This window comes from Ostrea edulis, chromosome 2 (genome assembly GCF_947568905.1).
Source record: "Ostrea edulis chromosome 2, xbOstEdul1.1, whole genome shotgun sequence".
Classification (NCBI taxonomy): domain Eukaryota; kingdom Metazoa; phylum Mollusca; class Bivalvia; order Ostreida; family Ostreidae; genus Ostrea; species Ostrea edulis.
This window is the reverse complement of record NC_079165.1, coordinates 30,707,067-30,730,687: the sequence shown is the minus strand read 5'-3', so window position 1 is coordinate 30,730,687 and position 23,621 is coordinate 30,707,067. Positions and strand designations below refer to the sequence as shown.

Genomic DNA, 23,621 nt, shown 5'->3' with positions numbered 1-23,621 from the left:
CAATCTCATGACAGAAGTGTTTGTGTTGATATTGATTCTGTCAATGCAGAAATTAAAAAATGTGTGATAGAAGCAAATGGTTTGCAAAGAGATTTTTTGTGCCTGGATCAAGTTTGATTTCTTCTGGTGTCAGTTTGACACTCTTTATGAAACTTTGTGGATTGTTTTCAGGATTGGAAAAGTCTGTGAAGGACTTACACAGGCAGACTGTTGCATTAGAAAGATTTCGTATGATTCTAAATGAAGAAGTTGATAAAACCTACAAAAGAATCAAGACAGTGTTTGATGAAATGAGGACAAGGTGAGATTATACTAGATGCATTGTCACTTGTAGACATTATAGTTGTATGTTTCAAACGTATTACATGTGTCGGTCTTATTTTGTGTTCAACACTTGCGAATGCCTTTATACACAATTGATAATTCATCCCCCCCCCCCGCCACCACCAAATGAAGACAAATTTACTAACAATGAAAGGTAAAGATAACAAACAGTGATCAATCTCGTTAACTCCTATAAGCAATAGAAATTAGAGAGTTGGGCAAACACGGACCTCTGGATATACCAGAGGTGGGATCAGGTGCCTAGGAGGAGTAAGCATCCCCTATCGACCAGTTGCACCTGCCGTGAACCCTTTATCTTGATCAGGTAAATGGAGTTATCCATAGTCAAAATTAGTGTGCTAATAATATTATGAACCATGTCAATATTTTGTGTATTTCTGTAACTTTGACATTGTGAAGATGCATCTTAAATGAAGCCTGTTGAAACTGAAAATAGATAAAGTGAAGCCTGGCTATTCTGTCATGCTAGGGAGTGAGTGAGGCACAGTAGATATAGTGAAGACTGTCTAATCTGTCATGCTGAGGAGTGAGTGAGGCACAGTAGTTATAGTGAAGACTGTAATCCGTCATGCTGGGGAGTGAGTGAGACACAGTAGATAAAGTGAAGCCTGGCTATTCTGTCATGCTGAGGAGTGAGTGAGGCACAGTAGATATAGTGAAGCCTGTCTAATATGTCATGCTGAGGAGTGAGTTTGGCACAGTAGTTATAGTGAAGCCTGGCTATTCTGTCATGCTGAGGAGTGAATGAGGCACAGTAGATATAGTGAAGCCTGGCTATTCTGTCATGCTGGGGAGTGAGTGAGGCACAGTAGATATAGTGAAGCCTGTCTAATCTGTCATGCTGAGGAGTGAATGAGGCACAGTAGATATAGTGAAGCCTGTCTAATCTGTCATGCTGAGGAGTGAGTGAGGCACAGTAGATATAGTGAAGCCTGTCTAATCTGTCATGCTGGGGAGTGAGTGAGGCACAGTAGATATAGTGAAGCCTGTCTAATCTGTCATGCTGGGGAGTGAGTGAGGCACAGTAGATATAGTGAAGCCTGGCTATTCTGTCATGCTGAGGAGTGAGTGAGGGCACCTATAGCCACACCCACTGATATGTTCCATGTCTTGACACTGAGGTTGTCATCCCAAAAGCATATATTTTATTGGGGGTTTTTTGTGACGAGGAAAGTTTGGTGTTTTATAATTAAAATCCCCGGGGAACCATTTCTAGCCCTGCCCTGTTGGAAACTATCCAATATTTTGGAAAAGAATAAGATCCCCACCCCTAACCTATATATTTTCTTGTTCAGTGGTATGCAACAGAAGAGGGAAAGGAGGAGGGAAATTTAGTCCATCTTTTTCCGAAATTATCAAATGATTTGTGATTTGTTAGAAGCAGTTACTCAGATGAGCATTTAAGCCCATGGGCCTCATGTTAGACTTCTGAAAAATATGATTTGAATTGATATGCAGAGTGCTGTTCATATTGCATAACCATAAATTAACATTATGACAATACTCCTAATTAATGCCCCCAAAACCAAAGTACATGTAAATTAATTGAATAACTGATTGAACGTTTTTTTTTATTTGTTCCAATTTTGCGACTAAATTTCATAACCGAGATAATCTTAAATAAATACAAGTGACATTAATGGACAGAGTAGTGATGAGAAATATTTGCAACAACAAAATTTCTCACACACGAATGAAAGCTGGTTTAAAGTATCTCCTGGACTGACTTTTGAATATGTTATGTATATGCATTTACTCTTGGATGTATAGGGTGTATAAACTGTGCCACATGATCTGGGGTAGATAAAATGGTAAACAATACACCATTTGTTCTTGTATATATAGTGTTACCAAGGGATATAAAGGGACAGTTGCTGAAACTATATTTCAACTACATTTCATGCCAAAGTGTTATAGAAATCTGCTACTTTACATAATTGATTTTCTTTAGTGGAATCTTTCTAGAATTTGTATTTCTTGTAGTTTAAACAGCAGAGAAGCGGACTTAACTTCAGAGATGGATCAAGTGAAACTATCAGCTAGTAAGTCATGTTGGTGGTCTTGATGAAAATAAAATTTTCCAAGTTAAGTGCTTTAACAGAAGTTTTAAATCCCATCATATAGTTAGCAATGATTTAATCTAACTGATGCTGGGGTGTGACATTATGATTCAGCTTGCTTTTCAGAATATGTTATATTAGGTTTGATAGGGTTTACAGGTTTTTTGCTACATCAGAGCTTTTCTGAGTCAGAATGAACCTGAGACCAGCAAAAATCAATTACAAACAATTCAAAGATTTAACAATCTATTCACAACTATTTACAGAAAAATGTATCCATGAAAAATGACTAACTTACTGTAATCAAAGTTCACAAAACTGTACGGTGTTTGTTTACTGCCAAGCTGAATTTACACATGAGAATAAGCTGTAGAAATCAGCTGTTAAGTCCAGTCAGGGGGGTTGACCATGACTAGTAAGATAACCCAAAACTGATTTTTACTTGGCTTTCTTGCATGTGTATAGCATTTGTTGTCCATTGAAAACTAAAGAACCTTTGACCTGATAATCAAACTTCATAGGCAGGTTGGCCATGACTAGGTAGATGACAGCTATTGATTTCGAGATGAAAAGGTTAATGGTCACTTGGTTTTCTAACATGCATACAACTAATGTTGTCGGACTGATAACTCAAGAACATTCAGACTTCATAGGCAAATTAATTATCCCTAGTAGATGAACCCTGTTTGTTGTCAGATCACAAAGTCATCATAATTTCTAAACATGGATTTCAATTTAGGGGAAGTTGGCACATACACATACATTGTATGTTCTACAAATATGTCATAAATAATAATTTTGAAATACATCATATGGAAAATGACTTATACATGGCAAAAAAATTTACCTGTAAGTTTAGTATTTATATTACTCCATTCTGGATTGTTTTCTCGTACATTACAGATTACTCGTTAAAGCAGATTGCACTATAATCTGAATAGAAAATGCTTAGTATTTTCAATAACATGGTAACTATCGATTTTCAGATGATATATTTGCAATGAGACAGAAAAGAGCAATTGAACTGAAAACAAAAGTAGACAGATCAGACAATATGAATGAACAAGAATTATCGGAACTTCGTTCCGAAATCAAGGTTTGTGTGAAATTAATGAAAAATTTACTAGAAATTTAATGCAACTGTGGTCATAATGGATACATAAGGTAATGGCCATTTTATTTTTTAGCATTTCATAGGTGAAAGAAAGATTGATGAGGATTTGAGTAGGACAACCAGATTTTTGTATGATTCAGATCACCTTAAAGAGGTAAAGTATTACACAAAACTTATCATTAAAATATATATTTCTTTAAATCAGTATGTGCTTTCCATTTTCAAAGAGCAAGATCACTTAGGCCACCTTTAAGAAATTGTCTGTTTGCACTCTCCCAACCGACTGACAAAAACAGCCCGCAGACTGAAAACTTTTAGCCTTTGAGACTCAGAAACAGTAATTTCTTTTTAACAGTCCAGAATCTTCTCGTCCCGTCAACACCAGTGTTGATTTTACAACTGCTTGATCATTAGAAAGTTTAACTGATATGAGACCTCATAATGAGAAGCGTCTTGGTGACTGACATTAAATTCAGTATGGCTTATGTTAACAACAACCCATGTGCCAGCAAAACAATGCTGTCATCAATAAATTTTGAAAGGTTAGCATTGACAAAAAATTTATTTTGAAAAAAAATCTTTTTACCAATCCATATTTTAAATGCTGGGTTGGGAGAGCGCAAGCAAATTTTTTGTTTTTAGAGGTGGCCTTATGAACATACCTAAATAAGGAATTTATGTGTAGAAATATTTTCCCTTTTACTAATACTGGTATTAGTGCATTAAATGGTTATTTCTGGGTTTTTTCTCATTGTAGGAAATTTGTCAATTTGGAGAAGGTAAGAATTTCACATTTTGCTGTTATTGTTTTCGATTACTTGCAGGATTAAAACTTCATTAGGAAGTCACGATTCAAGAAATATGAAAAGTTTTATGCCAAGGCATGCAAAATCTTATCAATGTTAGTGAATAATATTTAATCGATAATCTGTAGATTTTCAAATATCGGTTTTCAGCATTTTTGAAGGCGTTAGTTTTCTCTTTCAGTTGTACCAGTGAAATGTTCATACTCCGCCCGTCGTCCATCTATTAGTTCCGTGGCCAGTAGTGGACCAGAAGAGGTGGATAGTTTAGCTTCATCTCTCAACAATCCAGCACCAGTTGTCGGTCAGTATTAAGGAAAAGGGAAGGCAAAATTTAAATAAAAAAAAAAAAATACAAAATGAAATAATACCAAAACAACAAGTTGGTACTATTTAAGGCAAATCAAAGTGCCCTCATCATATGCTGGAGGAAGTATGAAATATGAATTATAACTGCTTTTAAATAATATTATTATGAACACACTTGTACATTCAAAATCCTTAAGAGTGATTTTGGTTAGTAGTGGTAAGCTCAATAATTGTTGACTTATTTCTTAGTTTTCACTGCATGATAACAAATGGTTTTATTGAATTTGTGAAGCAAGTGCTTAAGGTAGCTCACTACACTAAAGCTTATACTCTGTATGACACCACGTCACAAGACGGCAATTTAAATGTTTTGTGAAAGTATTTGTATCGATCGACTTGTTTGACTATCATCATAGCTCAGTGGTTAAAGCATTGGGATGGTGAGCCGCAGATCTCGAGTTCAAATCTCCCAGAGTCTTTTATTCAGATGTGTTGAAATATTTTTTTTGAAAATCATGTTTTTTATCCAAATTTGTATATTTTTTTGCCTTTTTGGCATATATGCTTATTGTATATCATCATATCTTTTATGATAAAATCAATTCGTACTGATTTGAGAAACTATTTCTGGGTGTAGTGAGCCACCTTAAGAAGCTGAAAAATAGTTTTTAGGCAAAAATTTATTTTTATGCCTGACATGTCAATCAGGTAATGAATTGATACAACCAAAGTAAATATAGGTCATCCATGACGATTTTTGAGGGGAAAAAATCTTTGAAAATTTAGATTTTGCAAATGAAAAGATAAAAACAGTGTAAAAGTCTCCAATACAATCTGAACCCACTCAATGAAGTCAAGAACTTCTGGTTGTTAATTTATTTTGACTGCCAAAGTATGTCACAGCTTGATGATGGCTCATTAGGACTGAGTATTGGTCTGAAAAATTCAATATGATACATCAAATTCAACGATACACAATATATTGGGTTTTATTATTTATCAATGTGAAATTAAAAAACAGATAACAGCAAAAAATATGAAACAACTTTTCCTTGTTCTTCTTCATGACACAAAGTTAAAAAACACAAGAGAATTACAATCATTCACTGAACTTTAATCAAAGTATATGAATTCACAACTTCGTGCAGAGTAGCAACTATTTTTTTTTCAATATGTCACTAAATCTGATTAATTATCTCATTACGAACTGATGCTATTACGAAGGTAAGAAAATCATATACATATACTTAGCCAAAATCCCTGGACGCACGAATTGTCTCGCTGTGTTTATGAAAGACAAAGATAACAAACGGTGATCAATCTCATAACTCCTATAAGCAAAAAAAAAGAATTTTCTCAATGACGTTTTGCATAAATAATATTAGGAAGGTTGATTCCGATCAAAAGTATTGAAAGTTAATCCGAATACGCAAAGAAATATATCGGTAGGTGTATCAAAGGTTATGTATCGATTCTCGACAAAGCCTTCAATATCGATATATATCAAGATCTCGATATATCGGTGCACCCCTATGGCTCATACTACATGTACTGTAAAGTTCTACAACTCCAGGGGCCAGTTGCACAAAAATTAGTTAAGTTTATAACTGACAGTTAACTTCAAGTTAATGACAAGTTAACTGTCAATTAAAGTTAACTAACCTTCATGCAACTGAGTCCTGGCATTTTTGCCATGTTTGCTACTTAATGTCACAAAACAAACATTTTATGATAAAAACACCCTAGATTACATACTCGTGGGTGTATGTTGAAACAATTTGTTATACTCTGCAGATTCGGGACATGAAATGGGACAGGAAAACATAGGTGCCAGTGAAGCTCACGAAATGGCAGAACTCCAAAGGAGGCTGAAAGGTTCATTACAGATACAGGTGTGCATTCAATCATTTAGAAGACCGTTTTTATTGCCCAGAATGTTCAATCTCTGACCCAAGCGATCAAAATTGGCTATAAACAATCTCCTTCTCAACCACTGGGTCAGGAAAGTACAAATTTACATGAAAGCTTCCTGACATAGTGCAGATTCAAGTTTGTTAAGATTATGACCCTCAGGGGTAGGATGGGGCCACAATAGGGGATCAAAGTTTTACTTACAAATATATAGGGAAAATCTTCTTCAGAAGAATCACTGGTCCAGAAAAGTTTACATTTACATGAAAGCTTCCTGACATAGTGCAGATTCAAATTTGTTAAAATCATGGCCCCAGGGGTAGGGTGAGGCCACAATAGGGGATCAAAGTTTTACATACAAATATATAGAGAAAATCAATAAAAATACATAGTACAGATTCAAGTTTGTAAAAATCATGGCCCCCGGGGATATGTTGGGGCCACAATAGGGATCAAAGTTATACATGCGGATATATAGTGTTTTACACAGGAATATATTACAAATCTTTCTCAAGCCCAGATAGTCCCAGGGAAATAGATAATTAGAAATACAGTTATTGCAAGCAACCGGGGGGGGGGGGGTCTGAAAAAAAAGATTAAACATCTTTGTACCTTTTATCATTATTAAAATACCAATGAAAATGCATTTATCTAATAGCAAGAAACAGCACATTGAAAAACAAGAAATCGATTTCATCTTTGGACAATATCTGATATTAGTGCCTCTGGTGCATCTGATATTCTCAAAATCTCATGCACAACCTGATTACCCACACATTTCTCATGATATCAAGAATTTGAAATATTCAGATTTTAATCCACATTTTGTGATGACCACAAACATGAAGCATGTTGGGCAGCGGTACAACTGACAGGGGTGTGATTTTTCCTCTTTTCAGAGGAAATCCTCTGATTTGCTCAATTTTCGGAAAAATGAAACACTCTGGATTTGATCTAAAGTGGCAGAAAATGATATATTCCCAAGTAGGGTGAGGTGTTTTCCTCCCTTTTTGGCCAGTTTTCCTCTGGTTTCTGAGGAATTCAGTTGCATCCCAGAACTGAAGATCCATCATTTCTGAATGTTTTATGTTTCAAACTACAACAGTCTCTGATTATTAACATACATGTACAAAATTTAAGGAAATATATGCAATTCATTACTTAAGTGTTAATGTTCAAAAATAAATCAAGAGTGGTAAAGATTTTGGTGTCTACTGATATTATTAAAATGTTCAAGGAAATATGTTAATCTATTGGTGAGAAAAATAAACACAAGGAAATAAGTATATTTTTAAACAATTTCCAGAAGTTGCCATCTAGCACTTCTGCTAAATATAACATTTTATAAAATCTTCTACTGTTTCCTCTTAATGTCTTATGAAGAGTTTAGGGAGAAAATATATTGACTTCTGGTGGCCTGAAGGTTCATGGTTTAATTTGCAGTTATTCCCGAGTTTATATATAGAAAAAAAGAGACTCTCTAAAAATTGGATATTGGACAAGTCAAGACTAGGAAAACCTTTGATGAAAACTAATGAAATGTATGATTTATCACTGCTTAAAGTCTCAAATTTTTTTTATCCACCATCTCTGCAAAATTATTCATATAAATTCGGATTATGAAAGGGAAACGATGGAATAACTAGATGCTGTCATAAGACTGTAATACCTGCACACAAGTGTTTGTAATACCTGCACACAAGTGTTTGCCTTTAGATGTACTCTCTGTTGTACTGTGTATCTAACAAAGAAGCCACAATAATTACCAGACAACATACTCTAACCATATATACTCTAGCTGCATAAGTCAAGATACATAATTGTTGAAATGTATTTAAAACTGACCCCTAAACCATATTTATTTTTGATGCACATATCAAGAGTATTCTGATGGGCAAGTGTCCCAGGATCATTCCAACCGACATCATTTTTCGATTTTTCAAATATCTTTAGAATAGTTGAGATTCCAACCCTTAAAGCAAATATATTTTTGTTGCATAATGCACTGGGCACCAGGTTTTTGTTTGTCATTTTCCCACCCCATTTGCCCCTTAAGGTGAGAAAGCAAATTCTGAAAACTTATTGCACATCTACAGGACACCACCAATCAGCTTTGTAAAGATGAATTGGCTACTGCATAGATTGTAAAAGGAGTTCTGGGAACCAGGGTAGTTTTTTTTATGTATTTATTTTAGATAAAATGTCATTTTTCAACACATGCACCCCCATTTGGCCCCCAGGGTGAAAATGATTATTTCAAAACCTTATTACTCATTTACAGGACACCACTAATTATTGCTTATATGTGTGGGGAGTTCTGGGAATGAGGCTTTTTTTGTTGTTGTTGAAAAAACATAGTTTTTTAGCTCACCTGAACCGAAGGTTCAAGTGAGCTTTTCTGATCGCTTTTTGTCCGTCCGTCTGTCTGTTTGTCCGTCTGTCTGTTAAACTTTTCACATTTTCGACTTCTTCTCCAGAACCACTGGGCCAATTTCAACCAAACTTGACCAAAAGCATCCTTGGGTGAAGGGCTTTCAAGTTTGTTCAAATGAAGGGCCATGTCCCTTTCAAAGGGGAGATAATCACAAAAATGCAAAAATAGGGTGGAGTCATTTAAAAATCTTCTTCTCAAGAACCACTGGGCCAGAAGAGCTGAAATTTACCTGAAAGCTTCCTGACATATTGCAGATTCAAGTTTGTTCAAATCATGGCCCCTGGTGGTAGGATGGGACCACAAAGGGGGATCAAAGTTTTACATACAAATATATAGGGAAAAACTTTAAAAATCTTCTTCTCAAGAACCATTGGGCCAAAGAAGTTGACATTTACATGAAAGCTTTCTGACATAGTGTAGATTCAAGTTTGCAAAGGGTAGTTTGGGCCATAATAGGGACTAAGGTTTTACATGCAAATATATTCGGAAAGTCTTCAGATATGGGCCAAGGGGACTCAGGTGAGCGATGTGGCCCATGGGCCTCTTGGTTTTTTTTTTTTTACCCCCATGATAAAATTGAAAATTCTGAAACTTTACTTCACATTTACAGGATACGACCTATCATATTCCATTATAAGATTAATTGGTTACTTTTTGAAATAAAAAAAGAGTTTGAGGAGTAAGAAAGTGTGACAGACGGACCAGGGTAACAACAATATACCCTAACTTTCTTAAGAAAGAGGGCCCCCTGTCGCAAACAGAAAACTCTGAATATGAAAGTGTCCTTGTGAAGTGTATATCTATTGAGTCCATGACCATGAAGCCAGGGTTGGTCCACAATAAGGTTTTAAAGATTTACACGTTTAGTATCCTAAAAAGAGTCTTTATCCCAGTATGAGCAAGGTGACTTGGGTGACCATTGCAGTCCATTGGCCTCTTGTTTTTCACCTTAATGAATGAAACAATAAGAATTATGTTTAAAGTGTGATATATGCATTCTACAGTTTAAGTTACAGCCTTTTTCTCATCTTTCTAGGGTTATATGAAAGTTGAGGGACAAAGAAGTGACCAAACCCATTCACCCACAAAGTCTAGTCCAACATCAAACAGTGGTCACATTTCTAGTAAGTTGTATACAACCTCCATCCAATATTTTGTGGACAATATTTTTGAAAGATATTTACAATTGTATGTAGTCAAAAATTGACTAAACCTCATTTTCTTTCTTGTAGATGAATCGAGTAGAAGTACTCATGCATCACAGAAGAAAACTGTCATTGAAGAGAGTGCCAACAAGCAAGCCAATCCCAGTGAAACAAGTAGCGTTAGAGAGAAATCATCTGAAAATGGCCTTGTAAAGTCTGGTTTAGAGTCCGAAGCTGCTAGGAGATCTCAGTACTCGGGAAGAGGCAGAGGCAGGGGAGGTGGTTATAGGGGCCGTCCAAGGAAAGATGGGGGCGAGTTCTACTACAGAAATCAGGGGGGCTATGAGCGGGGTGGTTATAGGAGAAGAGGGGATTATCAGAATTCCAGGCGAGACAACGACGGGAGAAATTATCGACCAAGGGATGATTATCCAAAAAGTGCTCCACAGAGAGGAGAGAGACAGAGTAATTCTCGCAACGAGAGGCAGAATACAGCTGGGGTGAATGAGAGGCCGAGGACTGCCAGGGAGGGCGTTAAAGAATCACGAGGAGGAAAGGATTCTAATGATAAACCTCAGGAATGAAATCAATTTTCTCTTTGTTTTGATTAATCTAGTCTCACTGTTATTTTCTGTTTCAGCTCAAGTGATATTGTGTTACTTATTGAAATTGTTCTCCGTTTTGAATGGTTAAAGAAGTGGTCTTTAAACTGTATCTTTGAAAAGATAAAAGTTATATTCTGAATGATAAACACCAAACAGAACTTAGCATTCATTACATAGTTTCAGATCATTTGCTTGTATAATTGTGAAAAGTACCATATCTGGAAGTTAATATTCAATATTGTATATGTTGATAGTTGCATATGGAAAAATATTGGAATTGTAATGTTGATGTCTAGTAAGTATGTGTACTATTTCACAGGATAATTTATTTTCTTTGAATTTTTAGATAGAAAATTGTTATTGTAATATGTATATTCAATTTGTGATAAAATCTTGTTACTTAATGTTTTAAATTTCACCTCAACCATTTTTTCAATGTTGTCAGTGTTTAAATAAGTTTTAAACTGCTTTTATCATTATTTGACTTTGACAGCGTAGTTAGTAGTCGTTTTTAAGTCAGTGATGAATATTTGGTTGTTTCTTGTTACACATCAGTATTGAATTATTGCTAATTAGTGCTTTATAGATAAATGAAGAAAATCATGCACAAAAATTTCCATCAGTAAACGTTTTGGCAAATATCATACATCAAGGCCTCTGAATAAAAAAAAAAATCACAATGTAGATTTTTTTGAGTACATATGCACTGATTTATGCCCCAAAGATTTAAGATGGAAGGGCATAGTGTTTACAGTCTGTATCTTTATATGTAATTTCAACTTGTCACAAGTTTTTACTTTGCAAAATAGAGTTTTCTTAAGTTGTGAACTTAACAAGACAGAGGCTTCATAGTTTTAATGGAATGATCAAGGGGAAATTTGTAACCATAGAAATTAGCCACTGCCGGGGGCATAGTCACAAACATTTTTGCAATATTCTACACTTTGGACTACCGTGGTATGCTGGTATCAGAATTTCCTGAATGCTACATAAATATATGTATCTTGTACATGAAATCAGTTCATTTGACCCATAAATATATTGCACTTTGATTGTGGACAGACAGAAGTAAATGAGAATCTGTGATTTAAACCTCTGGTTTCCGTAGGAACAGACAATCACCATTATTGTAGTATCATGATACACATAACTGTGATATTTAGTAACATGTTTTTGGATAATTGCCTCTGGAATGTAATATTTATTCACAGATGCTTAAATTTCTACAAATATATTACCCATATCATTTGACCATATTTCCCATTTGATATATCAGTAAATTTGAAGGGGGAGGGGGAATAGTTGATTAGAAGTTTGATAGTGGTGTAGTGAGTCACAGTACCTTAACAAAGTTGAATTGACATCTAGTTTACTTGGTTCTGCATAGTTGGTATTTTGGGGGTACGTGTACTAGTTTATGATTTACTACACATATTGGATATTTTCGTATAATGCAAATCGACTTCATTGTTTTGGTTTGAAAAAAAAAGAAACAAAAGCTACCCAAAAAAACAGGATGTATTAAATATGTAGAGTTGTCATTATTACTTTATGATTGGTAATTTGTAAAATCTTGTGTAAAAAAAAAAAAATACCATTGTTACATATGTTCGGGGTATAAATTGTATATCTTCATATAGCAAATGTTCGTTATAAGCAAACATTCATTATCAATAAAATTCATTATAAGCAGGTTTTTTGTAAAGCTTAAAAGGTGTTGGATCATTTGATTTCTTTTCCCTTTACCCATGTGAAAAATGCAAAACAAAAAATGCTGTCTTTTATATTGTTTTGAAAGTTTTTGTCGTGTGCTTGCACATTTGCACATACGATCTTGTGACTTTCCCCCTGTCAGAAGTAATGATGAAAAGATTGAAAATTTGGCTGAGGGAGAAGAAATTTCTTGGTATCTGGTATTTTGTAATATTTTTTACCAAGATGAAGATGTGTAACCCATATACTTGAAGTGTTTTCTGTCTCAGAATCTATGCATGTCGTGCAAGAATCGTATAATGTAGATAAACATCGACTTACTTTTAATATGCTTCTGCTTCGTGTCTATTTAAATAACCCGGAGTTGAATGACAGCAACTCTATATTTTTGTATGGTCACAAGATTTTTAAACAACTGTATTTTTTAATTTATGCAACAAGTTATAGGCCTTTGAGCTTTCGAAGATGCATGTAATATTTAAAAATTTTTTTGTATTTTCTGTGTTAGAATATTGGGTATTTTTGTCTCTGTATGGTTAGACAACAGGTACTTTTTTGCTGAAAATGTACCAGGCATAAATTTTTGTCTATTACAGCCTCTACCGACTGTTAGATTTAATAACTTTGGTGCATTCTTTTTCCCATAAATTTAAAAGTTATACTCGATGAAGTGCCAAACAATAAAACAAAAAATCAGGATTGATTTGTTGATTCTTGACCCTCGGTGTCACAATTTTTTTGTTCCCGAAAGGGCAAATTGTATTCCATTCTTTGAATTACTTCTTTGACATGGTAATTGAAATTGAAAATGTTTTGGATAGGTTTAAAACTACTGAGGTTGCTGTTAGTTTCAACAGAATGTGATCTTCTTCAGTTACAATTCACAAGGTACGGTTCATTTTATTTCCTTTACATTCGTCAATGTCTTAATATAACCACATTTTTTGGTTCATGTACATCAGTATTCTAAGATTGTTAACCTGTCTATTGAACCAATAATTGTATTGTCTGATATAGCTACAATGTGCATCAGCAGTCTGGTGGCATTTGGTATTTAAAACAGAATTCAGGAAAATAGCAATATGAACCAGTGTACATGAAAATAAAACAGAATTTAAAGGGATTGACTCATATTTGCTGTATTTTTTTTTTTGCATCTCTATGTGAAGTTTAATTAATGGCTATTTTTATTTCATTGTCTGTTCATTTACAATGGAAACTTGGATTATAAATATATACTGTATATATAGTGAAAGCTTATTGTTCGTTTCCTTTTGCTTGATCTGTGTTTTCTCGACTTTGGTTGTTTTATTTTTAGACCATCACTTTGTTGCCTCATCATGTGTGTGGGTAAATTATCACTGGTCCATGTTCACGTGTTGGTCACTAGTCCATGATTTTACTGCTACTGTTATGTTGAATTAGGTACGGGAAGTTTGTTTGATAACTTAAGAGGATGTTGACATGTTTCAAATCTTGTAAAAAAAAACAACAACAAAAACAACTGTATTCACAATATATATATGCATAGCTATATATAGATCTATATTATTAAAACATATCAATGGCACAGACTGTTGGTGGGTTTTTTTTTTTATAAACATCTTTGTTTCACCAAATTCCAAAGTTTGTGTGAAAATTCCATTGGCAATGAGAAAATCTTGAGGATAAATAACAACATGTCACAATATTTCATAGGGGTCAGTCACCAAAACATACACAAGTTGATGTACAGGGGTTTCAACAGTCTCATTTAAAGTCAGCATTTTGTAAATTCTGTGGTCGTTATAAGGATCTAGTTTACCAATACAGCCTGTCATTGGGTCAAATGCTGTCTTGACATGTTTCATATCAATTGTTAGCTGCAGAACTGTAGCTCTCTGAAAAAAATATTGTGATGGAACAGAGTTCCGTCACAATGTTTTTTCGGAGAGCTACAGTTCTGCAGCTAACCAATTTTACTCCGTTTACCAGATCGAGATGTAGGACTCGCAATAGGGGTGACCGGTCAACAGGGGATGCTTACTCCTCCGAGACAGTTTTCCTTGTAGGAGATATGACATTGATTGCTATTCATTATTTTCACCTCATACACATCAGCAGTTGCATTCCATGTCCCTTTAGATATTGTTACCAAACTGTTCAGGTTAGTGGCTTCAAGCATTTAGAGGCCAATTGTTCCATCACGATTTGGGGTCCTTTCAGACTTGTATTTTATTGCTGTAATTTTGCAATATAATTAAGTTTGGGTAAAATGGGGTTCAGCATTTTAGCTCACCTGTTATGAGAGCTTTTCTGATCGCATTTTGTCCAGCGTCTGTCCAAATAAACTTTTATCATGTTCCACTTCTCTAGAGCCAATTTCAACCAAACTTACATAAAGCATCCCCGGGTAAATGGGGATTTTAAATTGTTCGAATGAAGGGTCACCATTTTCAAAATAATTAAAGAAATTGTGAACATTTGAAAAATCTACTGAAGAACCTCTGAACCAGATGTGAAAGCTTTGTTAATCATTGGTGTTGCGGAATCTGTGTTGTGTTAATTCATTTTCAGTTATGTTGTGGTCCACTGGGCTACAATATGGAGTAAAAAAAAATTCATGAGAATAAACATTTATAAAAAAAAAAAATCCTTTAAAAATCACAACATCTGAACAATGGCAGGGCCAAGGTAACTCGTGTGAGTGATGCGGCCCATGGGTCTCTTGTTATCTTGAGTCACTTAAGGGGAGGGGAGCCCCCCCCCCCCCCCCCCTCTAAATTCGTCATTGATATCTTCAAAACGGTTCAGCAGTTAATCGAAATTCACATCAAGTGTCTCTCAATGTATTTAGTAGATCAAGCGCAAAGTTTCAGGAAATATTAAACAAAAACTACGCGCAATGATGCAGTTTTCCGTCTTTTCTTTCTTTCTTTCTTTCTCGTGGAATACCTCCATCCAACAAAAGATAACATATTCATTCCTTTTAAAGTAATTTGAACTTGTGCTATGATATTGTGAGCATTGATAATTATAAATATTGGGAAACCACAATACAAACATTACTGCATTACTTCTCGACTGAAATTTAGAGGAGTTCGATGCCCGGAGCTCCGTGTCTCAAGTGTTGATTTCCATGCTTATTGCGACCTCATTTTCATTAGAATCCGGAGTCCATTTTACAAAAGATCTTATGACGAAGACTAATTGTTAAATAACTATTTCAACATGCACTGCATGCATAATATTTGTAAAGTTCTTCTCTAATTGTTAATTAAAAAAAGTTTAACTATCTCAATTTTTATACACGCATAAGAGTATATTTTGTGAAAATATGTTTCTTTTTATGGATTTGCCATAAATTTGCAGTTACACAAGATATATCATAAAAGGTACTTGTAAAACCAGTCCCTGGAAAACAACTGTAGACATGTATATAAATAATCATAACCTGTATTTTCAATTTTTTGCGATATAGTCAGTATCCATGGTTTTGGGTTCCAGACAAGAGTATTTATAACAAATATTTGTCTATATAACATGCACCATTGCGAAGAGACACGATTTACGCGAAACTCACCACACAGACAGCTTCAGTGATATGTCCTCAATGCTACTGCTGATTAAAAATAGCAACACACGGCCTGTAAGTTGTGGGAAAATATTGTTACTGCATGTGCAATATCTAATGTATATGATTAAAATTAGAACCAAATGAATTACCCTCCTTCGATGTATTCCATCGATTAATGTTTTTTGAATAAACGTTTATTTTTGCGTGATTCAAAGAATTTCATATCACTACTTCATGGTCCATCGTTTCACAATTAAAGTATATCGAATGTTATTCGAAATCTGTATATTATCAGATTAAACAGTATTTCATTTCAAGTTACTTACTTTAATGTCAAATTCACGATAAAGACAACATGTCGCGGTATATACATTTATTTAATGGAAATTAGGACTTTCTTGGACTTGAATATAAAATGTCGCCCGAGGGCGTAGGCCCAGGAAACTATAAAGGAAACATTTTGACCTGAGGTCAAACAAAATGTAAGATGTTTTAATTGTATGTGCGGGAATGTTTTGAATCACCGGTCATGATTGTGATTTGGAGACTGTCGGTTACAGAATTATATATGTAAATATTGATGTAAATAAACAAACAAGGGAGCACGTTATAGACAGGCCCCCAGTCCATAAATACCATAGTGCTGAAGACGGTCTATACAACATTATTATGTTACACGTAACACATTTTTTCTTCAGTGTAGACAGAAATATGTCACCATATCACATTAATTGATACGCCCAAACAGAGAAAAATATGCTATTTTTTGCTACAAAAACTGAATATCATTTCTTTGGATATTTCCCAAGTGTAACCCTGAAAAATAAACTACAAGAGTGTCATCAAACAAAATACATGGACAACTGTATAAAAAATATACATGTAAACCGTGCAGACTCCTGAAAAATTGCTTTTTATAGCAAAATCGTAAATCAAAGTGAACACAGACTGCAACTGACATTATTTAAGGTTACCTTTAAAAAAAATGATAGATCTTCGTTAACAAAATTAAGAATCAGTGCCCATCCATTGTAAATATTGAAACATAGATATCCCAATCCCCCTATTCCCAACTTAGAAAAACATCTATGCTGTTCATGTAAATTGTTTATTGGGGATGAAAATCACTCTGTACTATATTGTTCAAAGTATGAGCAATTTAGATGGCAGTATAATGATATATTTAACGTGAACACATGATATACTAGTGAGAAAAAGTGTTAATTCTACAAATATTACAGCCGCAGCTAGGTGCAAGAGGAATCTGTTGTTTCTCGAAAACCTGCTTTGATATAAGAAACGAAAGTCTACAATGAAAATTTAAACATACATGTGCATGAATATATACATATGTATAAAAAAAGCAAGCCAACTAAATTTTCGTCGGATTTACAAATTACAAGATCCGCTCCCCAAACAACAATGATTTTAGTGATCAAGAACGACAACTGCGTCTGTTGCCATAAAAGGAGGACATGAAATACATCGAGGGTTTGGGGGGTAAAAATTCCGAAAACGACTCGTCGAAATCAAGCTCAGAAGCAAGTGCAAATTGATATTCTGTGAGATATGATTGATATTATTTGTTAGATCTAAATATTATTTCAGTCGATCTTACTTTTCTATTTCATTTAATAAAGCGTAAGTGTAAAAGACATAACAGTTTCTTTTCACCACTTTGGAATATTCGGCAGAATTGACGAACTTTGCAAAAAAATATATATGAAAGATTCAGACTTGCAATTAGGCGCAAGTATAGCCTAGTGCATAACGCACATATCACAATGCAAGTAAACCCCCTGCAAGGGCCTCCATGAGATGTTACGTCATTGAAGACTTCCTCTCTCCCGCCAAAGCACAAAGCATAACCCTTCAAAATTATTTTTAATTGCAAATACAATATAATAATATCTACATTAAAATATGTATATTTCCCACGTTTCCCACCAATATTTTAGCAACACAAATAAAAAGCTAATGTAACGTGTTTTCACATTGCGGTTGCCATGTTGGATGTATGCGGCCCATGTGACTAGTGGCGATAGTCAACCTGCATAGTGCAAGTTTGTACCACATTTCGTTACTTAGGCACGCATTTTAGTTACTTTTCGGTATAAAGGTGGATACAATACTCCGAAAGGTCTTCAAGACGGATTCTTTAATAGCCTTAAGTAGTGGATGGTATTCGTAGCCAAAGTAAGTGCATGTGGATGTCAGTGTTGCGACAGCATGTTTTCCGTGACACGGTCGACGCCATGTTACATACGTTTCATGTATTTCATCACGTAATAAACTTAGAATTTTAATGTAGGATTCATGTAAGCGTATGTCACTACTGTAATTCTTGGTAGAAATATGCCATATGTATAGTGTTATGAGAAAATAATTGCAATTCTTCAATTATATGTCAGAAAACGCGTCATGACCCGCCTTTGAACTTGTGTTGTTCGATCCCAAGAGTTTTGGAACAAAAACAGTGTTAATCTGCATATGTGTGTACATTTTTAGTGCATAATTTTTATATCGAATATCCTGTATTGATGTAGTAAGATAAATGCATTGCTGTCACGTGAAAAATATGCAAAACATTACAGTGGGCTAAAATCTGACGGAAATGTCAGCCATTTTTCAATATGGCGGCCTCCATGAGAAACAACAGTGTGCTACCAAAAATGTCAATGACACGGCAAAAAAATTGTAAATTGTGAAAAACTAGAATGCTGTTGTAGAATAAACAATGGATACGATAATGAAACCTCACGACAGCCTTGATTTACGTTTGAAAGATAATTTACAGAGTCTTATTAAGATTCCTCTTTGTAGCCAACAGCTGCTAAAGCGTTAGGTGATAAGAAAACGTGAAAGTTATGAATTATGATTTGTAAAGTTGCGATTTTTGTCGGTTTCATCGACAAAATGACATTTGTTATGTACATCACTATTGCGCAATAGTACTAGTCTTCTGTTGTCTTTTGTCAATATCTCTTAGAACAATGACATAAAACAGTTCTAGTGCATGTGACATAATAGCAGATTTAATTTGCCCAAAGTCAAGATATTTGTACCCAGTGCATGTTATGAATAGTATTACAGAGCTCTGGATTTCTTAAATTAAGGCTGATAGAAGGTCCCATTTTCAAAGTGAAAAAGACCACATTTTCATAAGAATTATTTTGTAAATTCTTAATTGCTAAACCATGCCAATGATAATTTCAAAATACTCCTAAGGATATGCTTCAAATTTGCTGTCTTGGAATAATTGCTGAAATTTTGTTTCATATTTCTATCTAATTGATATGATCTCCTAATCTTGAACAAATTATGACTAATGACTACTTTTCTCACTTCCATTGCAAAGTCCTGAAAACATTTACCAACTGGTATCCTTCTTGGAGGATGTGTTTGCTGGACCCATCTTTTTCCTGCAGGACCCAAGAGGGAAACACATACTCACGTTAATTCCTCAATAATATGTTTACATATTCTTATCATCTGTTGTTGAATCAGTCATTCAGGGCACCTTTTCTTATGCTCATCTCATTCTATCTCAGTGACAGTCATTTACATTACCTTATAAGCTTCCTCCAAGTAGACCATTTAATATTAAGTGACTGAGACATCGCAAATTGCTGAAAAATTGAAAACTTTACAGAATCAGAAATGCATATGCAAACCAGAAACATTCACTTGGAAATTATACACAAAATCTTGTGAAGGGATCAAAATTTCTGGTATAAATAGAAAAGGAGGAATATCCCAATGAAAAGATGATTTTTGATTTAGGTGGTGGATAATGATATTTTTGCAGTCTTCACGAAAAACTGTGAAGCACAGGTCCTTCAGGCCTCCCAATATGATAACTTTGCAAGCCTGAACAATATTTGACTTTTTTCTAATTTGACCACTTGTCATTTGCAAGGTGATCCTAGTTAGAGAACAACTGACATTAAAAGGATTATCTTATTTTCAACATATTAATCTCGCTGATAGACTTGCTTCATGCTGTTTTACAGCAAACAATTTAAAATTGTCAGTCCCAGAAACAAACTTACAATCAGACGCTTTGTTTTGTATACACCACGTATAAAACATTTTGTTTTCTCCAGAATCAAATCTTAGCCAAGGCCTACCCTGGCCTCAGTCCAATTGGGCATGAATTTTCGTTCTGTTTTCTCCTCGTATAACCGTTTTTTGGATTTGGATCTGATGGCTGTGATTGCGAAATTATACGCCTTGGAGGTTTTGACTTTCCTGGACAAGCCCCCTTCCTATACTTCAGAAAAGGCAGCATGGTTGATCGTTTTTCGATGCTGAATTTAACTGCTATGTCATGACAAAGTCTGAGTCAATCTCACGCTTTATTTTTAATATATTCAGAACATATAAGAAAACATTTACAGGCCCGTCGTACTCCTGGGTTAGATATTTTTAGAAGCCCGATCCTGATTTTACTGGCCTCGGGCATTGGGCCACCGGTTAACGTCGACTGTTTTTGGTAGTTCCTTTTAAAAAATGTCCTTCTGGACTAGAAGTCCGGTGGTTCAAGAACTCTGCCAAATGCCTTAACTGCAGTCCCAAATTGTTAGTGAAAAAGCTCTATTGAATTTTGAACAGGGACCAAAATTATTTCTGTCCAGGTTTTGCAACTGATTTATTGTGCCTGATTTTTTATGCCCCTGTCATGAAATTGTCTTTGTATATAGTGTTACCAATCCTGTCTGTCATTCTGTCATAATTTTCATTTTTTTTTTTTGTTTGGTTGCTTTGCTTGTAGATAATGAATTAATGTTTGGTATGTCTCCCTACATTGATGACTTACAGTTTCATGTCAGTTGACCCATTTTCATCATTATTAAGTTATTGCCTTTAGACTTTAAAAAATTGTAATTATTTTGGACCTTTTAAATGTTTATTTAAGATGGTAAATTGTGTTCCTTTAAATCGACTTTCACTTTCCTTAGTAATTAGTATCTTCATAATTCATTTTAAGGTCTACTTTGCACTTTGCATGTAAGGAATTAGATCATGAAGTATTCTGATGATTGATCTGTGTAGTAGTAGTTTATTTTTATTTTTTTTATATGAATGACTCTCTCTGTACACTAGTAGCAAAAATGCATTTTTGTTGGAAACTATGGTAGCTCTTTGGTTTTAATGCTGATTTTACAAGTGTAAACTTTTTAAATGAATTTGTGGTAACTAAAATCTAGAATTTTTTTGTTAAAGCCATGCAATGCTGAAAAAAATCTTTAAAGCAGATTGTATTGATACAATTGCTATAGATTAACATTTCATATTTTTTGTTCTAGGTGGAACTGAAGGTTAGTCCAGAGGAGAACTCAGCTGCCCTAATGACGTCGGATCGGGGAAACGAGAGGGGCGCTGAGTTACCACTCACTTCCCCGGTAAGTTCGCAAAATACAATGTAATGAATGAGGAGTGAATGTGCGTAATGTTTAGATAAATGTTTGTGTTAGAAAATATGAGTGAAAATAGTTTACAAAATGATCAATTATGCAATACTTTCTCTAATCCTGAAACCACTTTGTCCAGAGAAAATTTCAGAATGTTGACTTCTTTAGATGGAGTATTGTTAGAGGACAATGTTAAATTCCATGGAGTTTTAAGATTTATATCTTCAAACAAATGACATTACTTTGAAGAAATGATACTTCCCTCTTTAAACTTTATGATGTGCATGTCTTGTGAAGTTGAAAACAAAATCTATGACTGATTATGATTGGCATACAACAGAAATTTTCTGTGTGGCCAGTGAGGTGTAGAAAAAGGAAATGCCCAAATTTCAGTTGCTGGAAATCTCCATCCAGAGCTGCATTCAAAATTGTAGCGGCTTCATAGTGGTTAGATAGTGCAATGATGTTGAACAAACATCTAGGCTAGCCCTACACAAGGATAACAAACGTTAATTCATACAGTGTGTTAAATAGTCCTAGATATTTAGCCTAGCAGCTACGATCTTGAACGCAACCCTGGGCATCGTTTTATAGCCACTGTGAAACCTCTTAAGACCATTGGCTAGTTGTGTTATTGACAAGTGACAGCCTTTCCAGGAATTTTCAACGGCCCTCTAGAGGAATCTGTTGATTTTTTTTTTTTTACTAAATTTTGTTCCATTATTCCAGTTGAATCGTACACAAGCCCAACTGATTTTTTGTGTTTCGATAGTCTGTGGGTGCAACAAGACTGTTATATGTAGTTTCCCCCCGCAAACATCTCATTATTAATGAGTGTTGCATTATTTAGAAAAGATGTTTTTGATCTGAATTGTATTTTCTTGTCAGCGTCCCCCCCCCCCCCCACCCCCACCCCCCCATATATAACTGGTACCGATAAACGGTATCATTCCCAATGCCAAAAACCGTTGATTTTTCCCAATTTTGAGACTAAAAATTCCCAATTCACTTGCTGAAAAATAGACTGCTGACATCGTAATTTACTTAGTCTGAAACGTACGAATTAACTATAATGCTCACTTCCCATATTAAATCGGAAGTACATATCATGGCAGTGTGTGTGTTTTGTACAGCTATGACGATTCTAAAACGAGTCTACGACGATTCCTTATGTCTCACAACAGCAAATATTACCGTAAAAAGTTTGTAAAGAGATGAATACTTCTTGTTTTGTTTTTTTCTTTTCTTTTAGTTGAAATCATTTGCTGATACATTGGTAGAAAATTCCCAATTGGTTCGATTTTGACACTATTTTTCCCAATTGAATGGGTACCAGTACCAGTGGGTAGAAAAAAAAAAAACGCTGCTTGTTGTTGTCTTGTATAATGTTGAAACTCAATGACAGTCAAATAATTCAGTATTCCTTTATTAATCATGGATGCTAATCCTTGAAGACTATACATTTAACTTGTGGTTTGAGTTATCACCAATGCATATTGCCTGTCTTTGTGATAAACTACTAGCCTGATGACCTTGACTACCAGAATTTGTGAAATTCATAGCTCCTAGATTAGGAAATATGCTACAAGAATTGGTCTATATGGTTGAAATAATAAAAAGCACATTATCTAAAAAAATATTTTATTTTTGATTCTTGGACACCCGAAAGCCAACCGGTGTGTATAGTAATAATGATGGGCAGTCTGGAAATCATGGCTCTTTAGTCTGGGGATTTGTTATTTAAGGGATGACTCAAAATGGCTCATAGTGAAAATGTTTTAGATAAAAATTTGTAAAAATCTGTTTAATTCCAGAACATTTGAAATATAAATCACAGACACAGAGTTTGGATACTTTTAATAGTACTCCCTATTCTCCTTATTGAACATAAGTAAATATTGTTTGTCAAACTACATCTTTTGTCTATTTCTTAAGGGGGGGGGTCCCATGCAATTGGCATAACAGTACTAAGTGGTGTCAAATCAGCAGCATCAGCTGACCCAAACATACTGATGATTGGCTAATAATTGAATAGATAACCACTTGTCTTGAATGGATACTAGGTTTTATTTTATAGATTTAAAATAATATCATTACTGTTCTAATGAAGATTAAATCTTATATGTAGCACTCCGTTGCACATTTCCAGTGTTAAATGGTAGATTACAAAAGGAAAACACACATATTACAAAAGGAAAACACACATTTTACA

General features: G+C 34.6%; 2 protein-coding genes across 7 annotated transcripts in view; both read left to right on the top strand.

The window, feature by feature from the left end:
- Positions 1-14,009, top strand: part of LOC125678341 (spermatogenesis-associated serine-rich protein 2-like) — a 41,166-nt gene extending 27,157 nt beyond the window's left edge. For all 5 annotated transcript variants that reach the window (XM_048916737.2, XM_048916736.2, XM_056153735.1 and 2 more), the window contains 9 exons: positions 172-301; positions 2,329-2,387; positions 3,392-3,501; positions 3,593-3,673; positions 4,277-4,298; positions 4,507-4,626; positions 6,426-6,523; positions 10,013-10,100; positions 10,209-14,009. In XM_048916737.2, coding sequence (XP_048772694.2) covers positions 172-301; positions 2,329-2,387; positions 3,392-3,501; positions 3,593-3,673; positions 4,277-4,298; positions 4,507-4,626; positions 6,426-6,523; positions 10,013-10,100; positions 10,209-10,705 — 1,205 coding nt within the window. In that variant the 3' untranslated portion in view covers positions 10,706-14,009. The remainder of the gene's footprint in view (positions 1-171; positions 302-2,328; positions 2,388-3,391; positions 3,502-3,592; positions 3,674-4,276; positions 4,299-4,506; positions 4,627-6,425; positions 6,524-10,012; positions 10,101-10,208) is intronic.
- Positions 14,010-17,992: 3,983 nt separating this feature from the next.
- LOC125678879 (la-related protein 4-like) overlaps positions 17,993-23,621 on the top strand; it is a 48,774-nt gene continuing 43,145 nt past the window's right edge. For both annotated transcript variants that reach the window (XM_048917643.2, XM_048917642.2), the window contains exons 1-2: positions 17,993-18,191; positions 21,305-21,400. In XM_048917643.2, the coding sequence (XP_048773600.1) occupies positions 18,174-18,191; positions 21,305-21,400 (114 nt within the window). In that variant the 5' untranslated portion in view covers positions 17,993-18,173. The remainder of the gene's footprint in view (positions 18,192-21,304; positions 21,401-23,621) is intronic.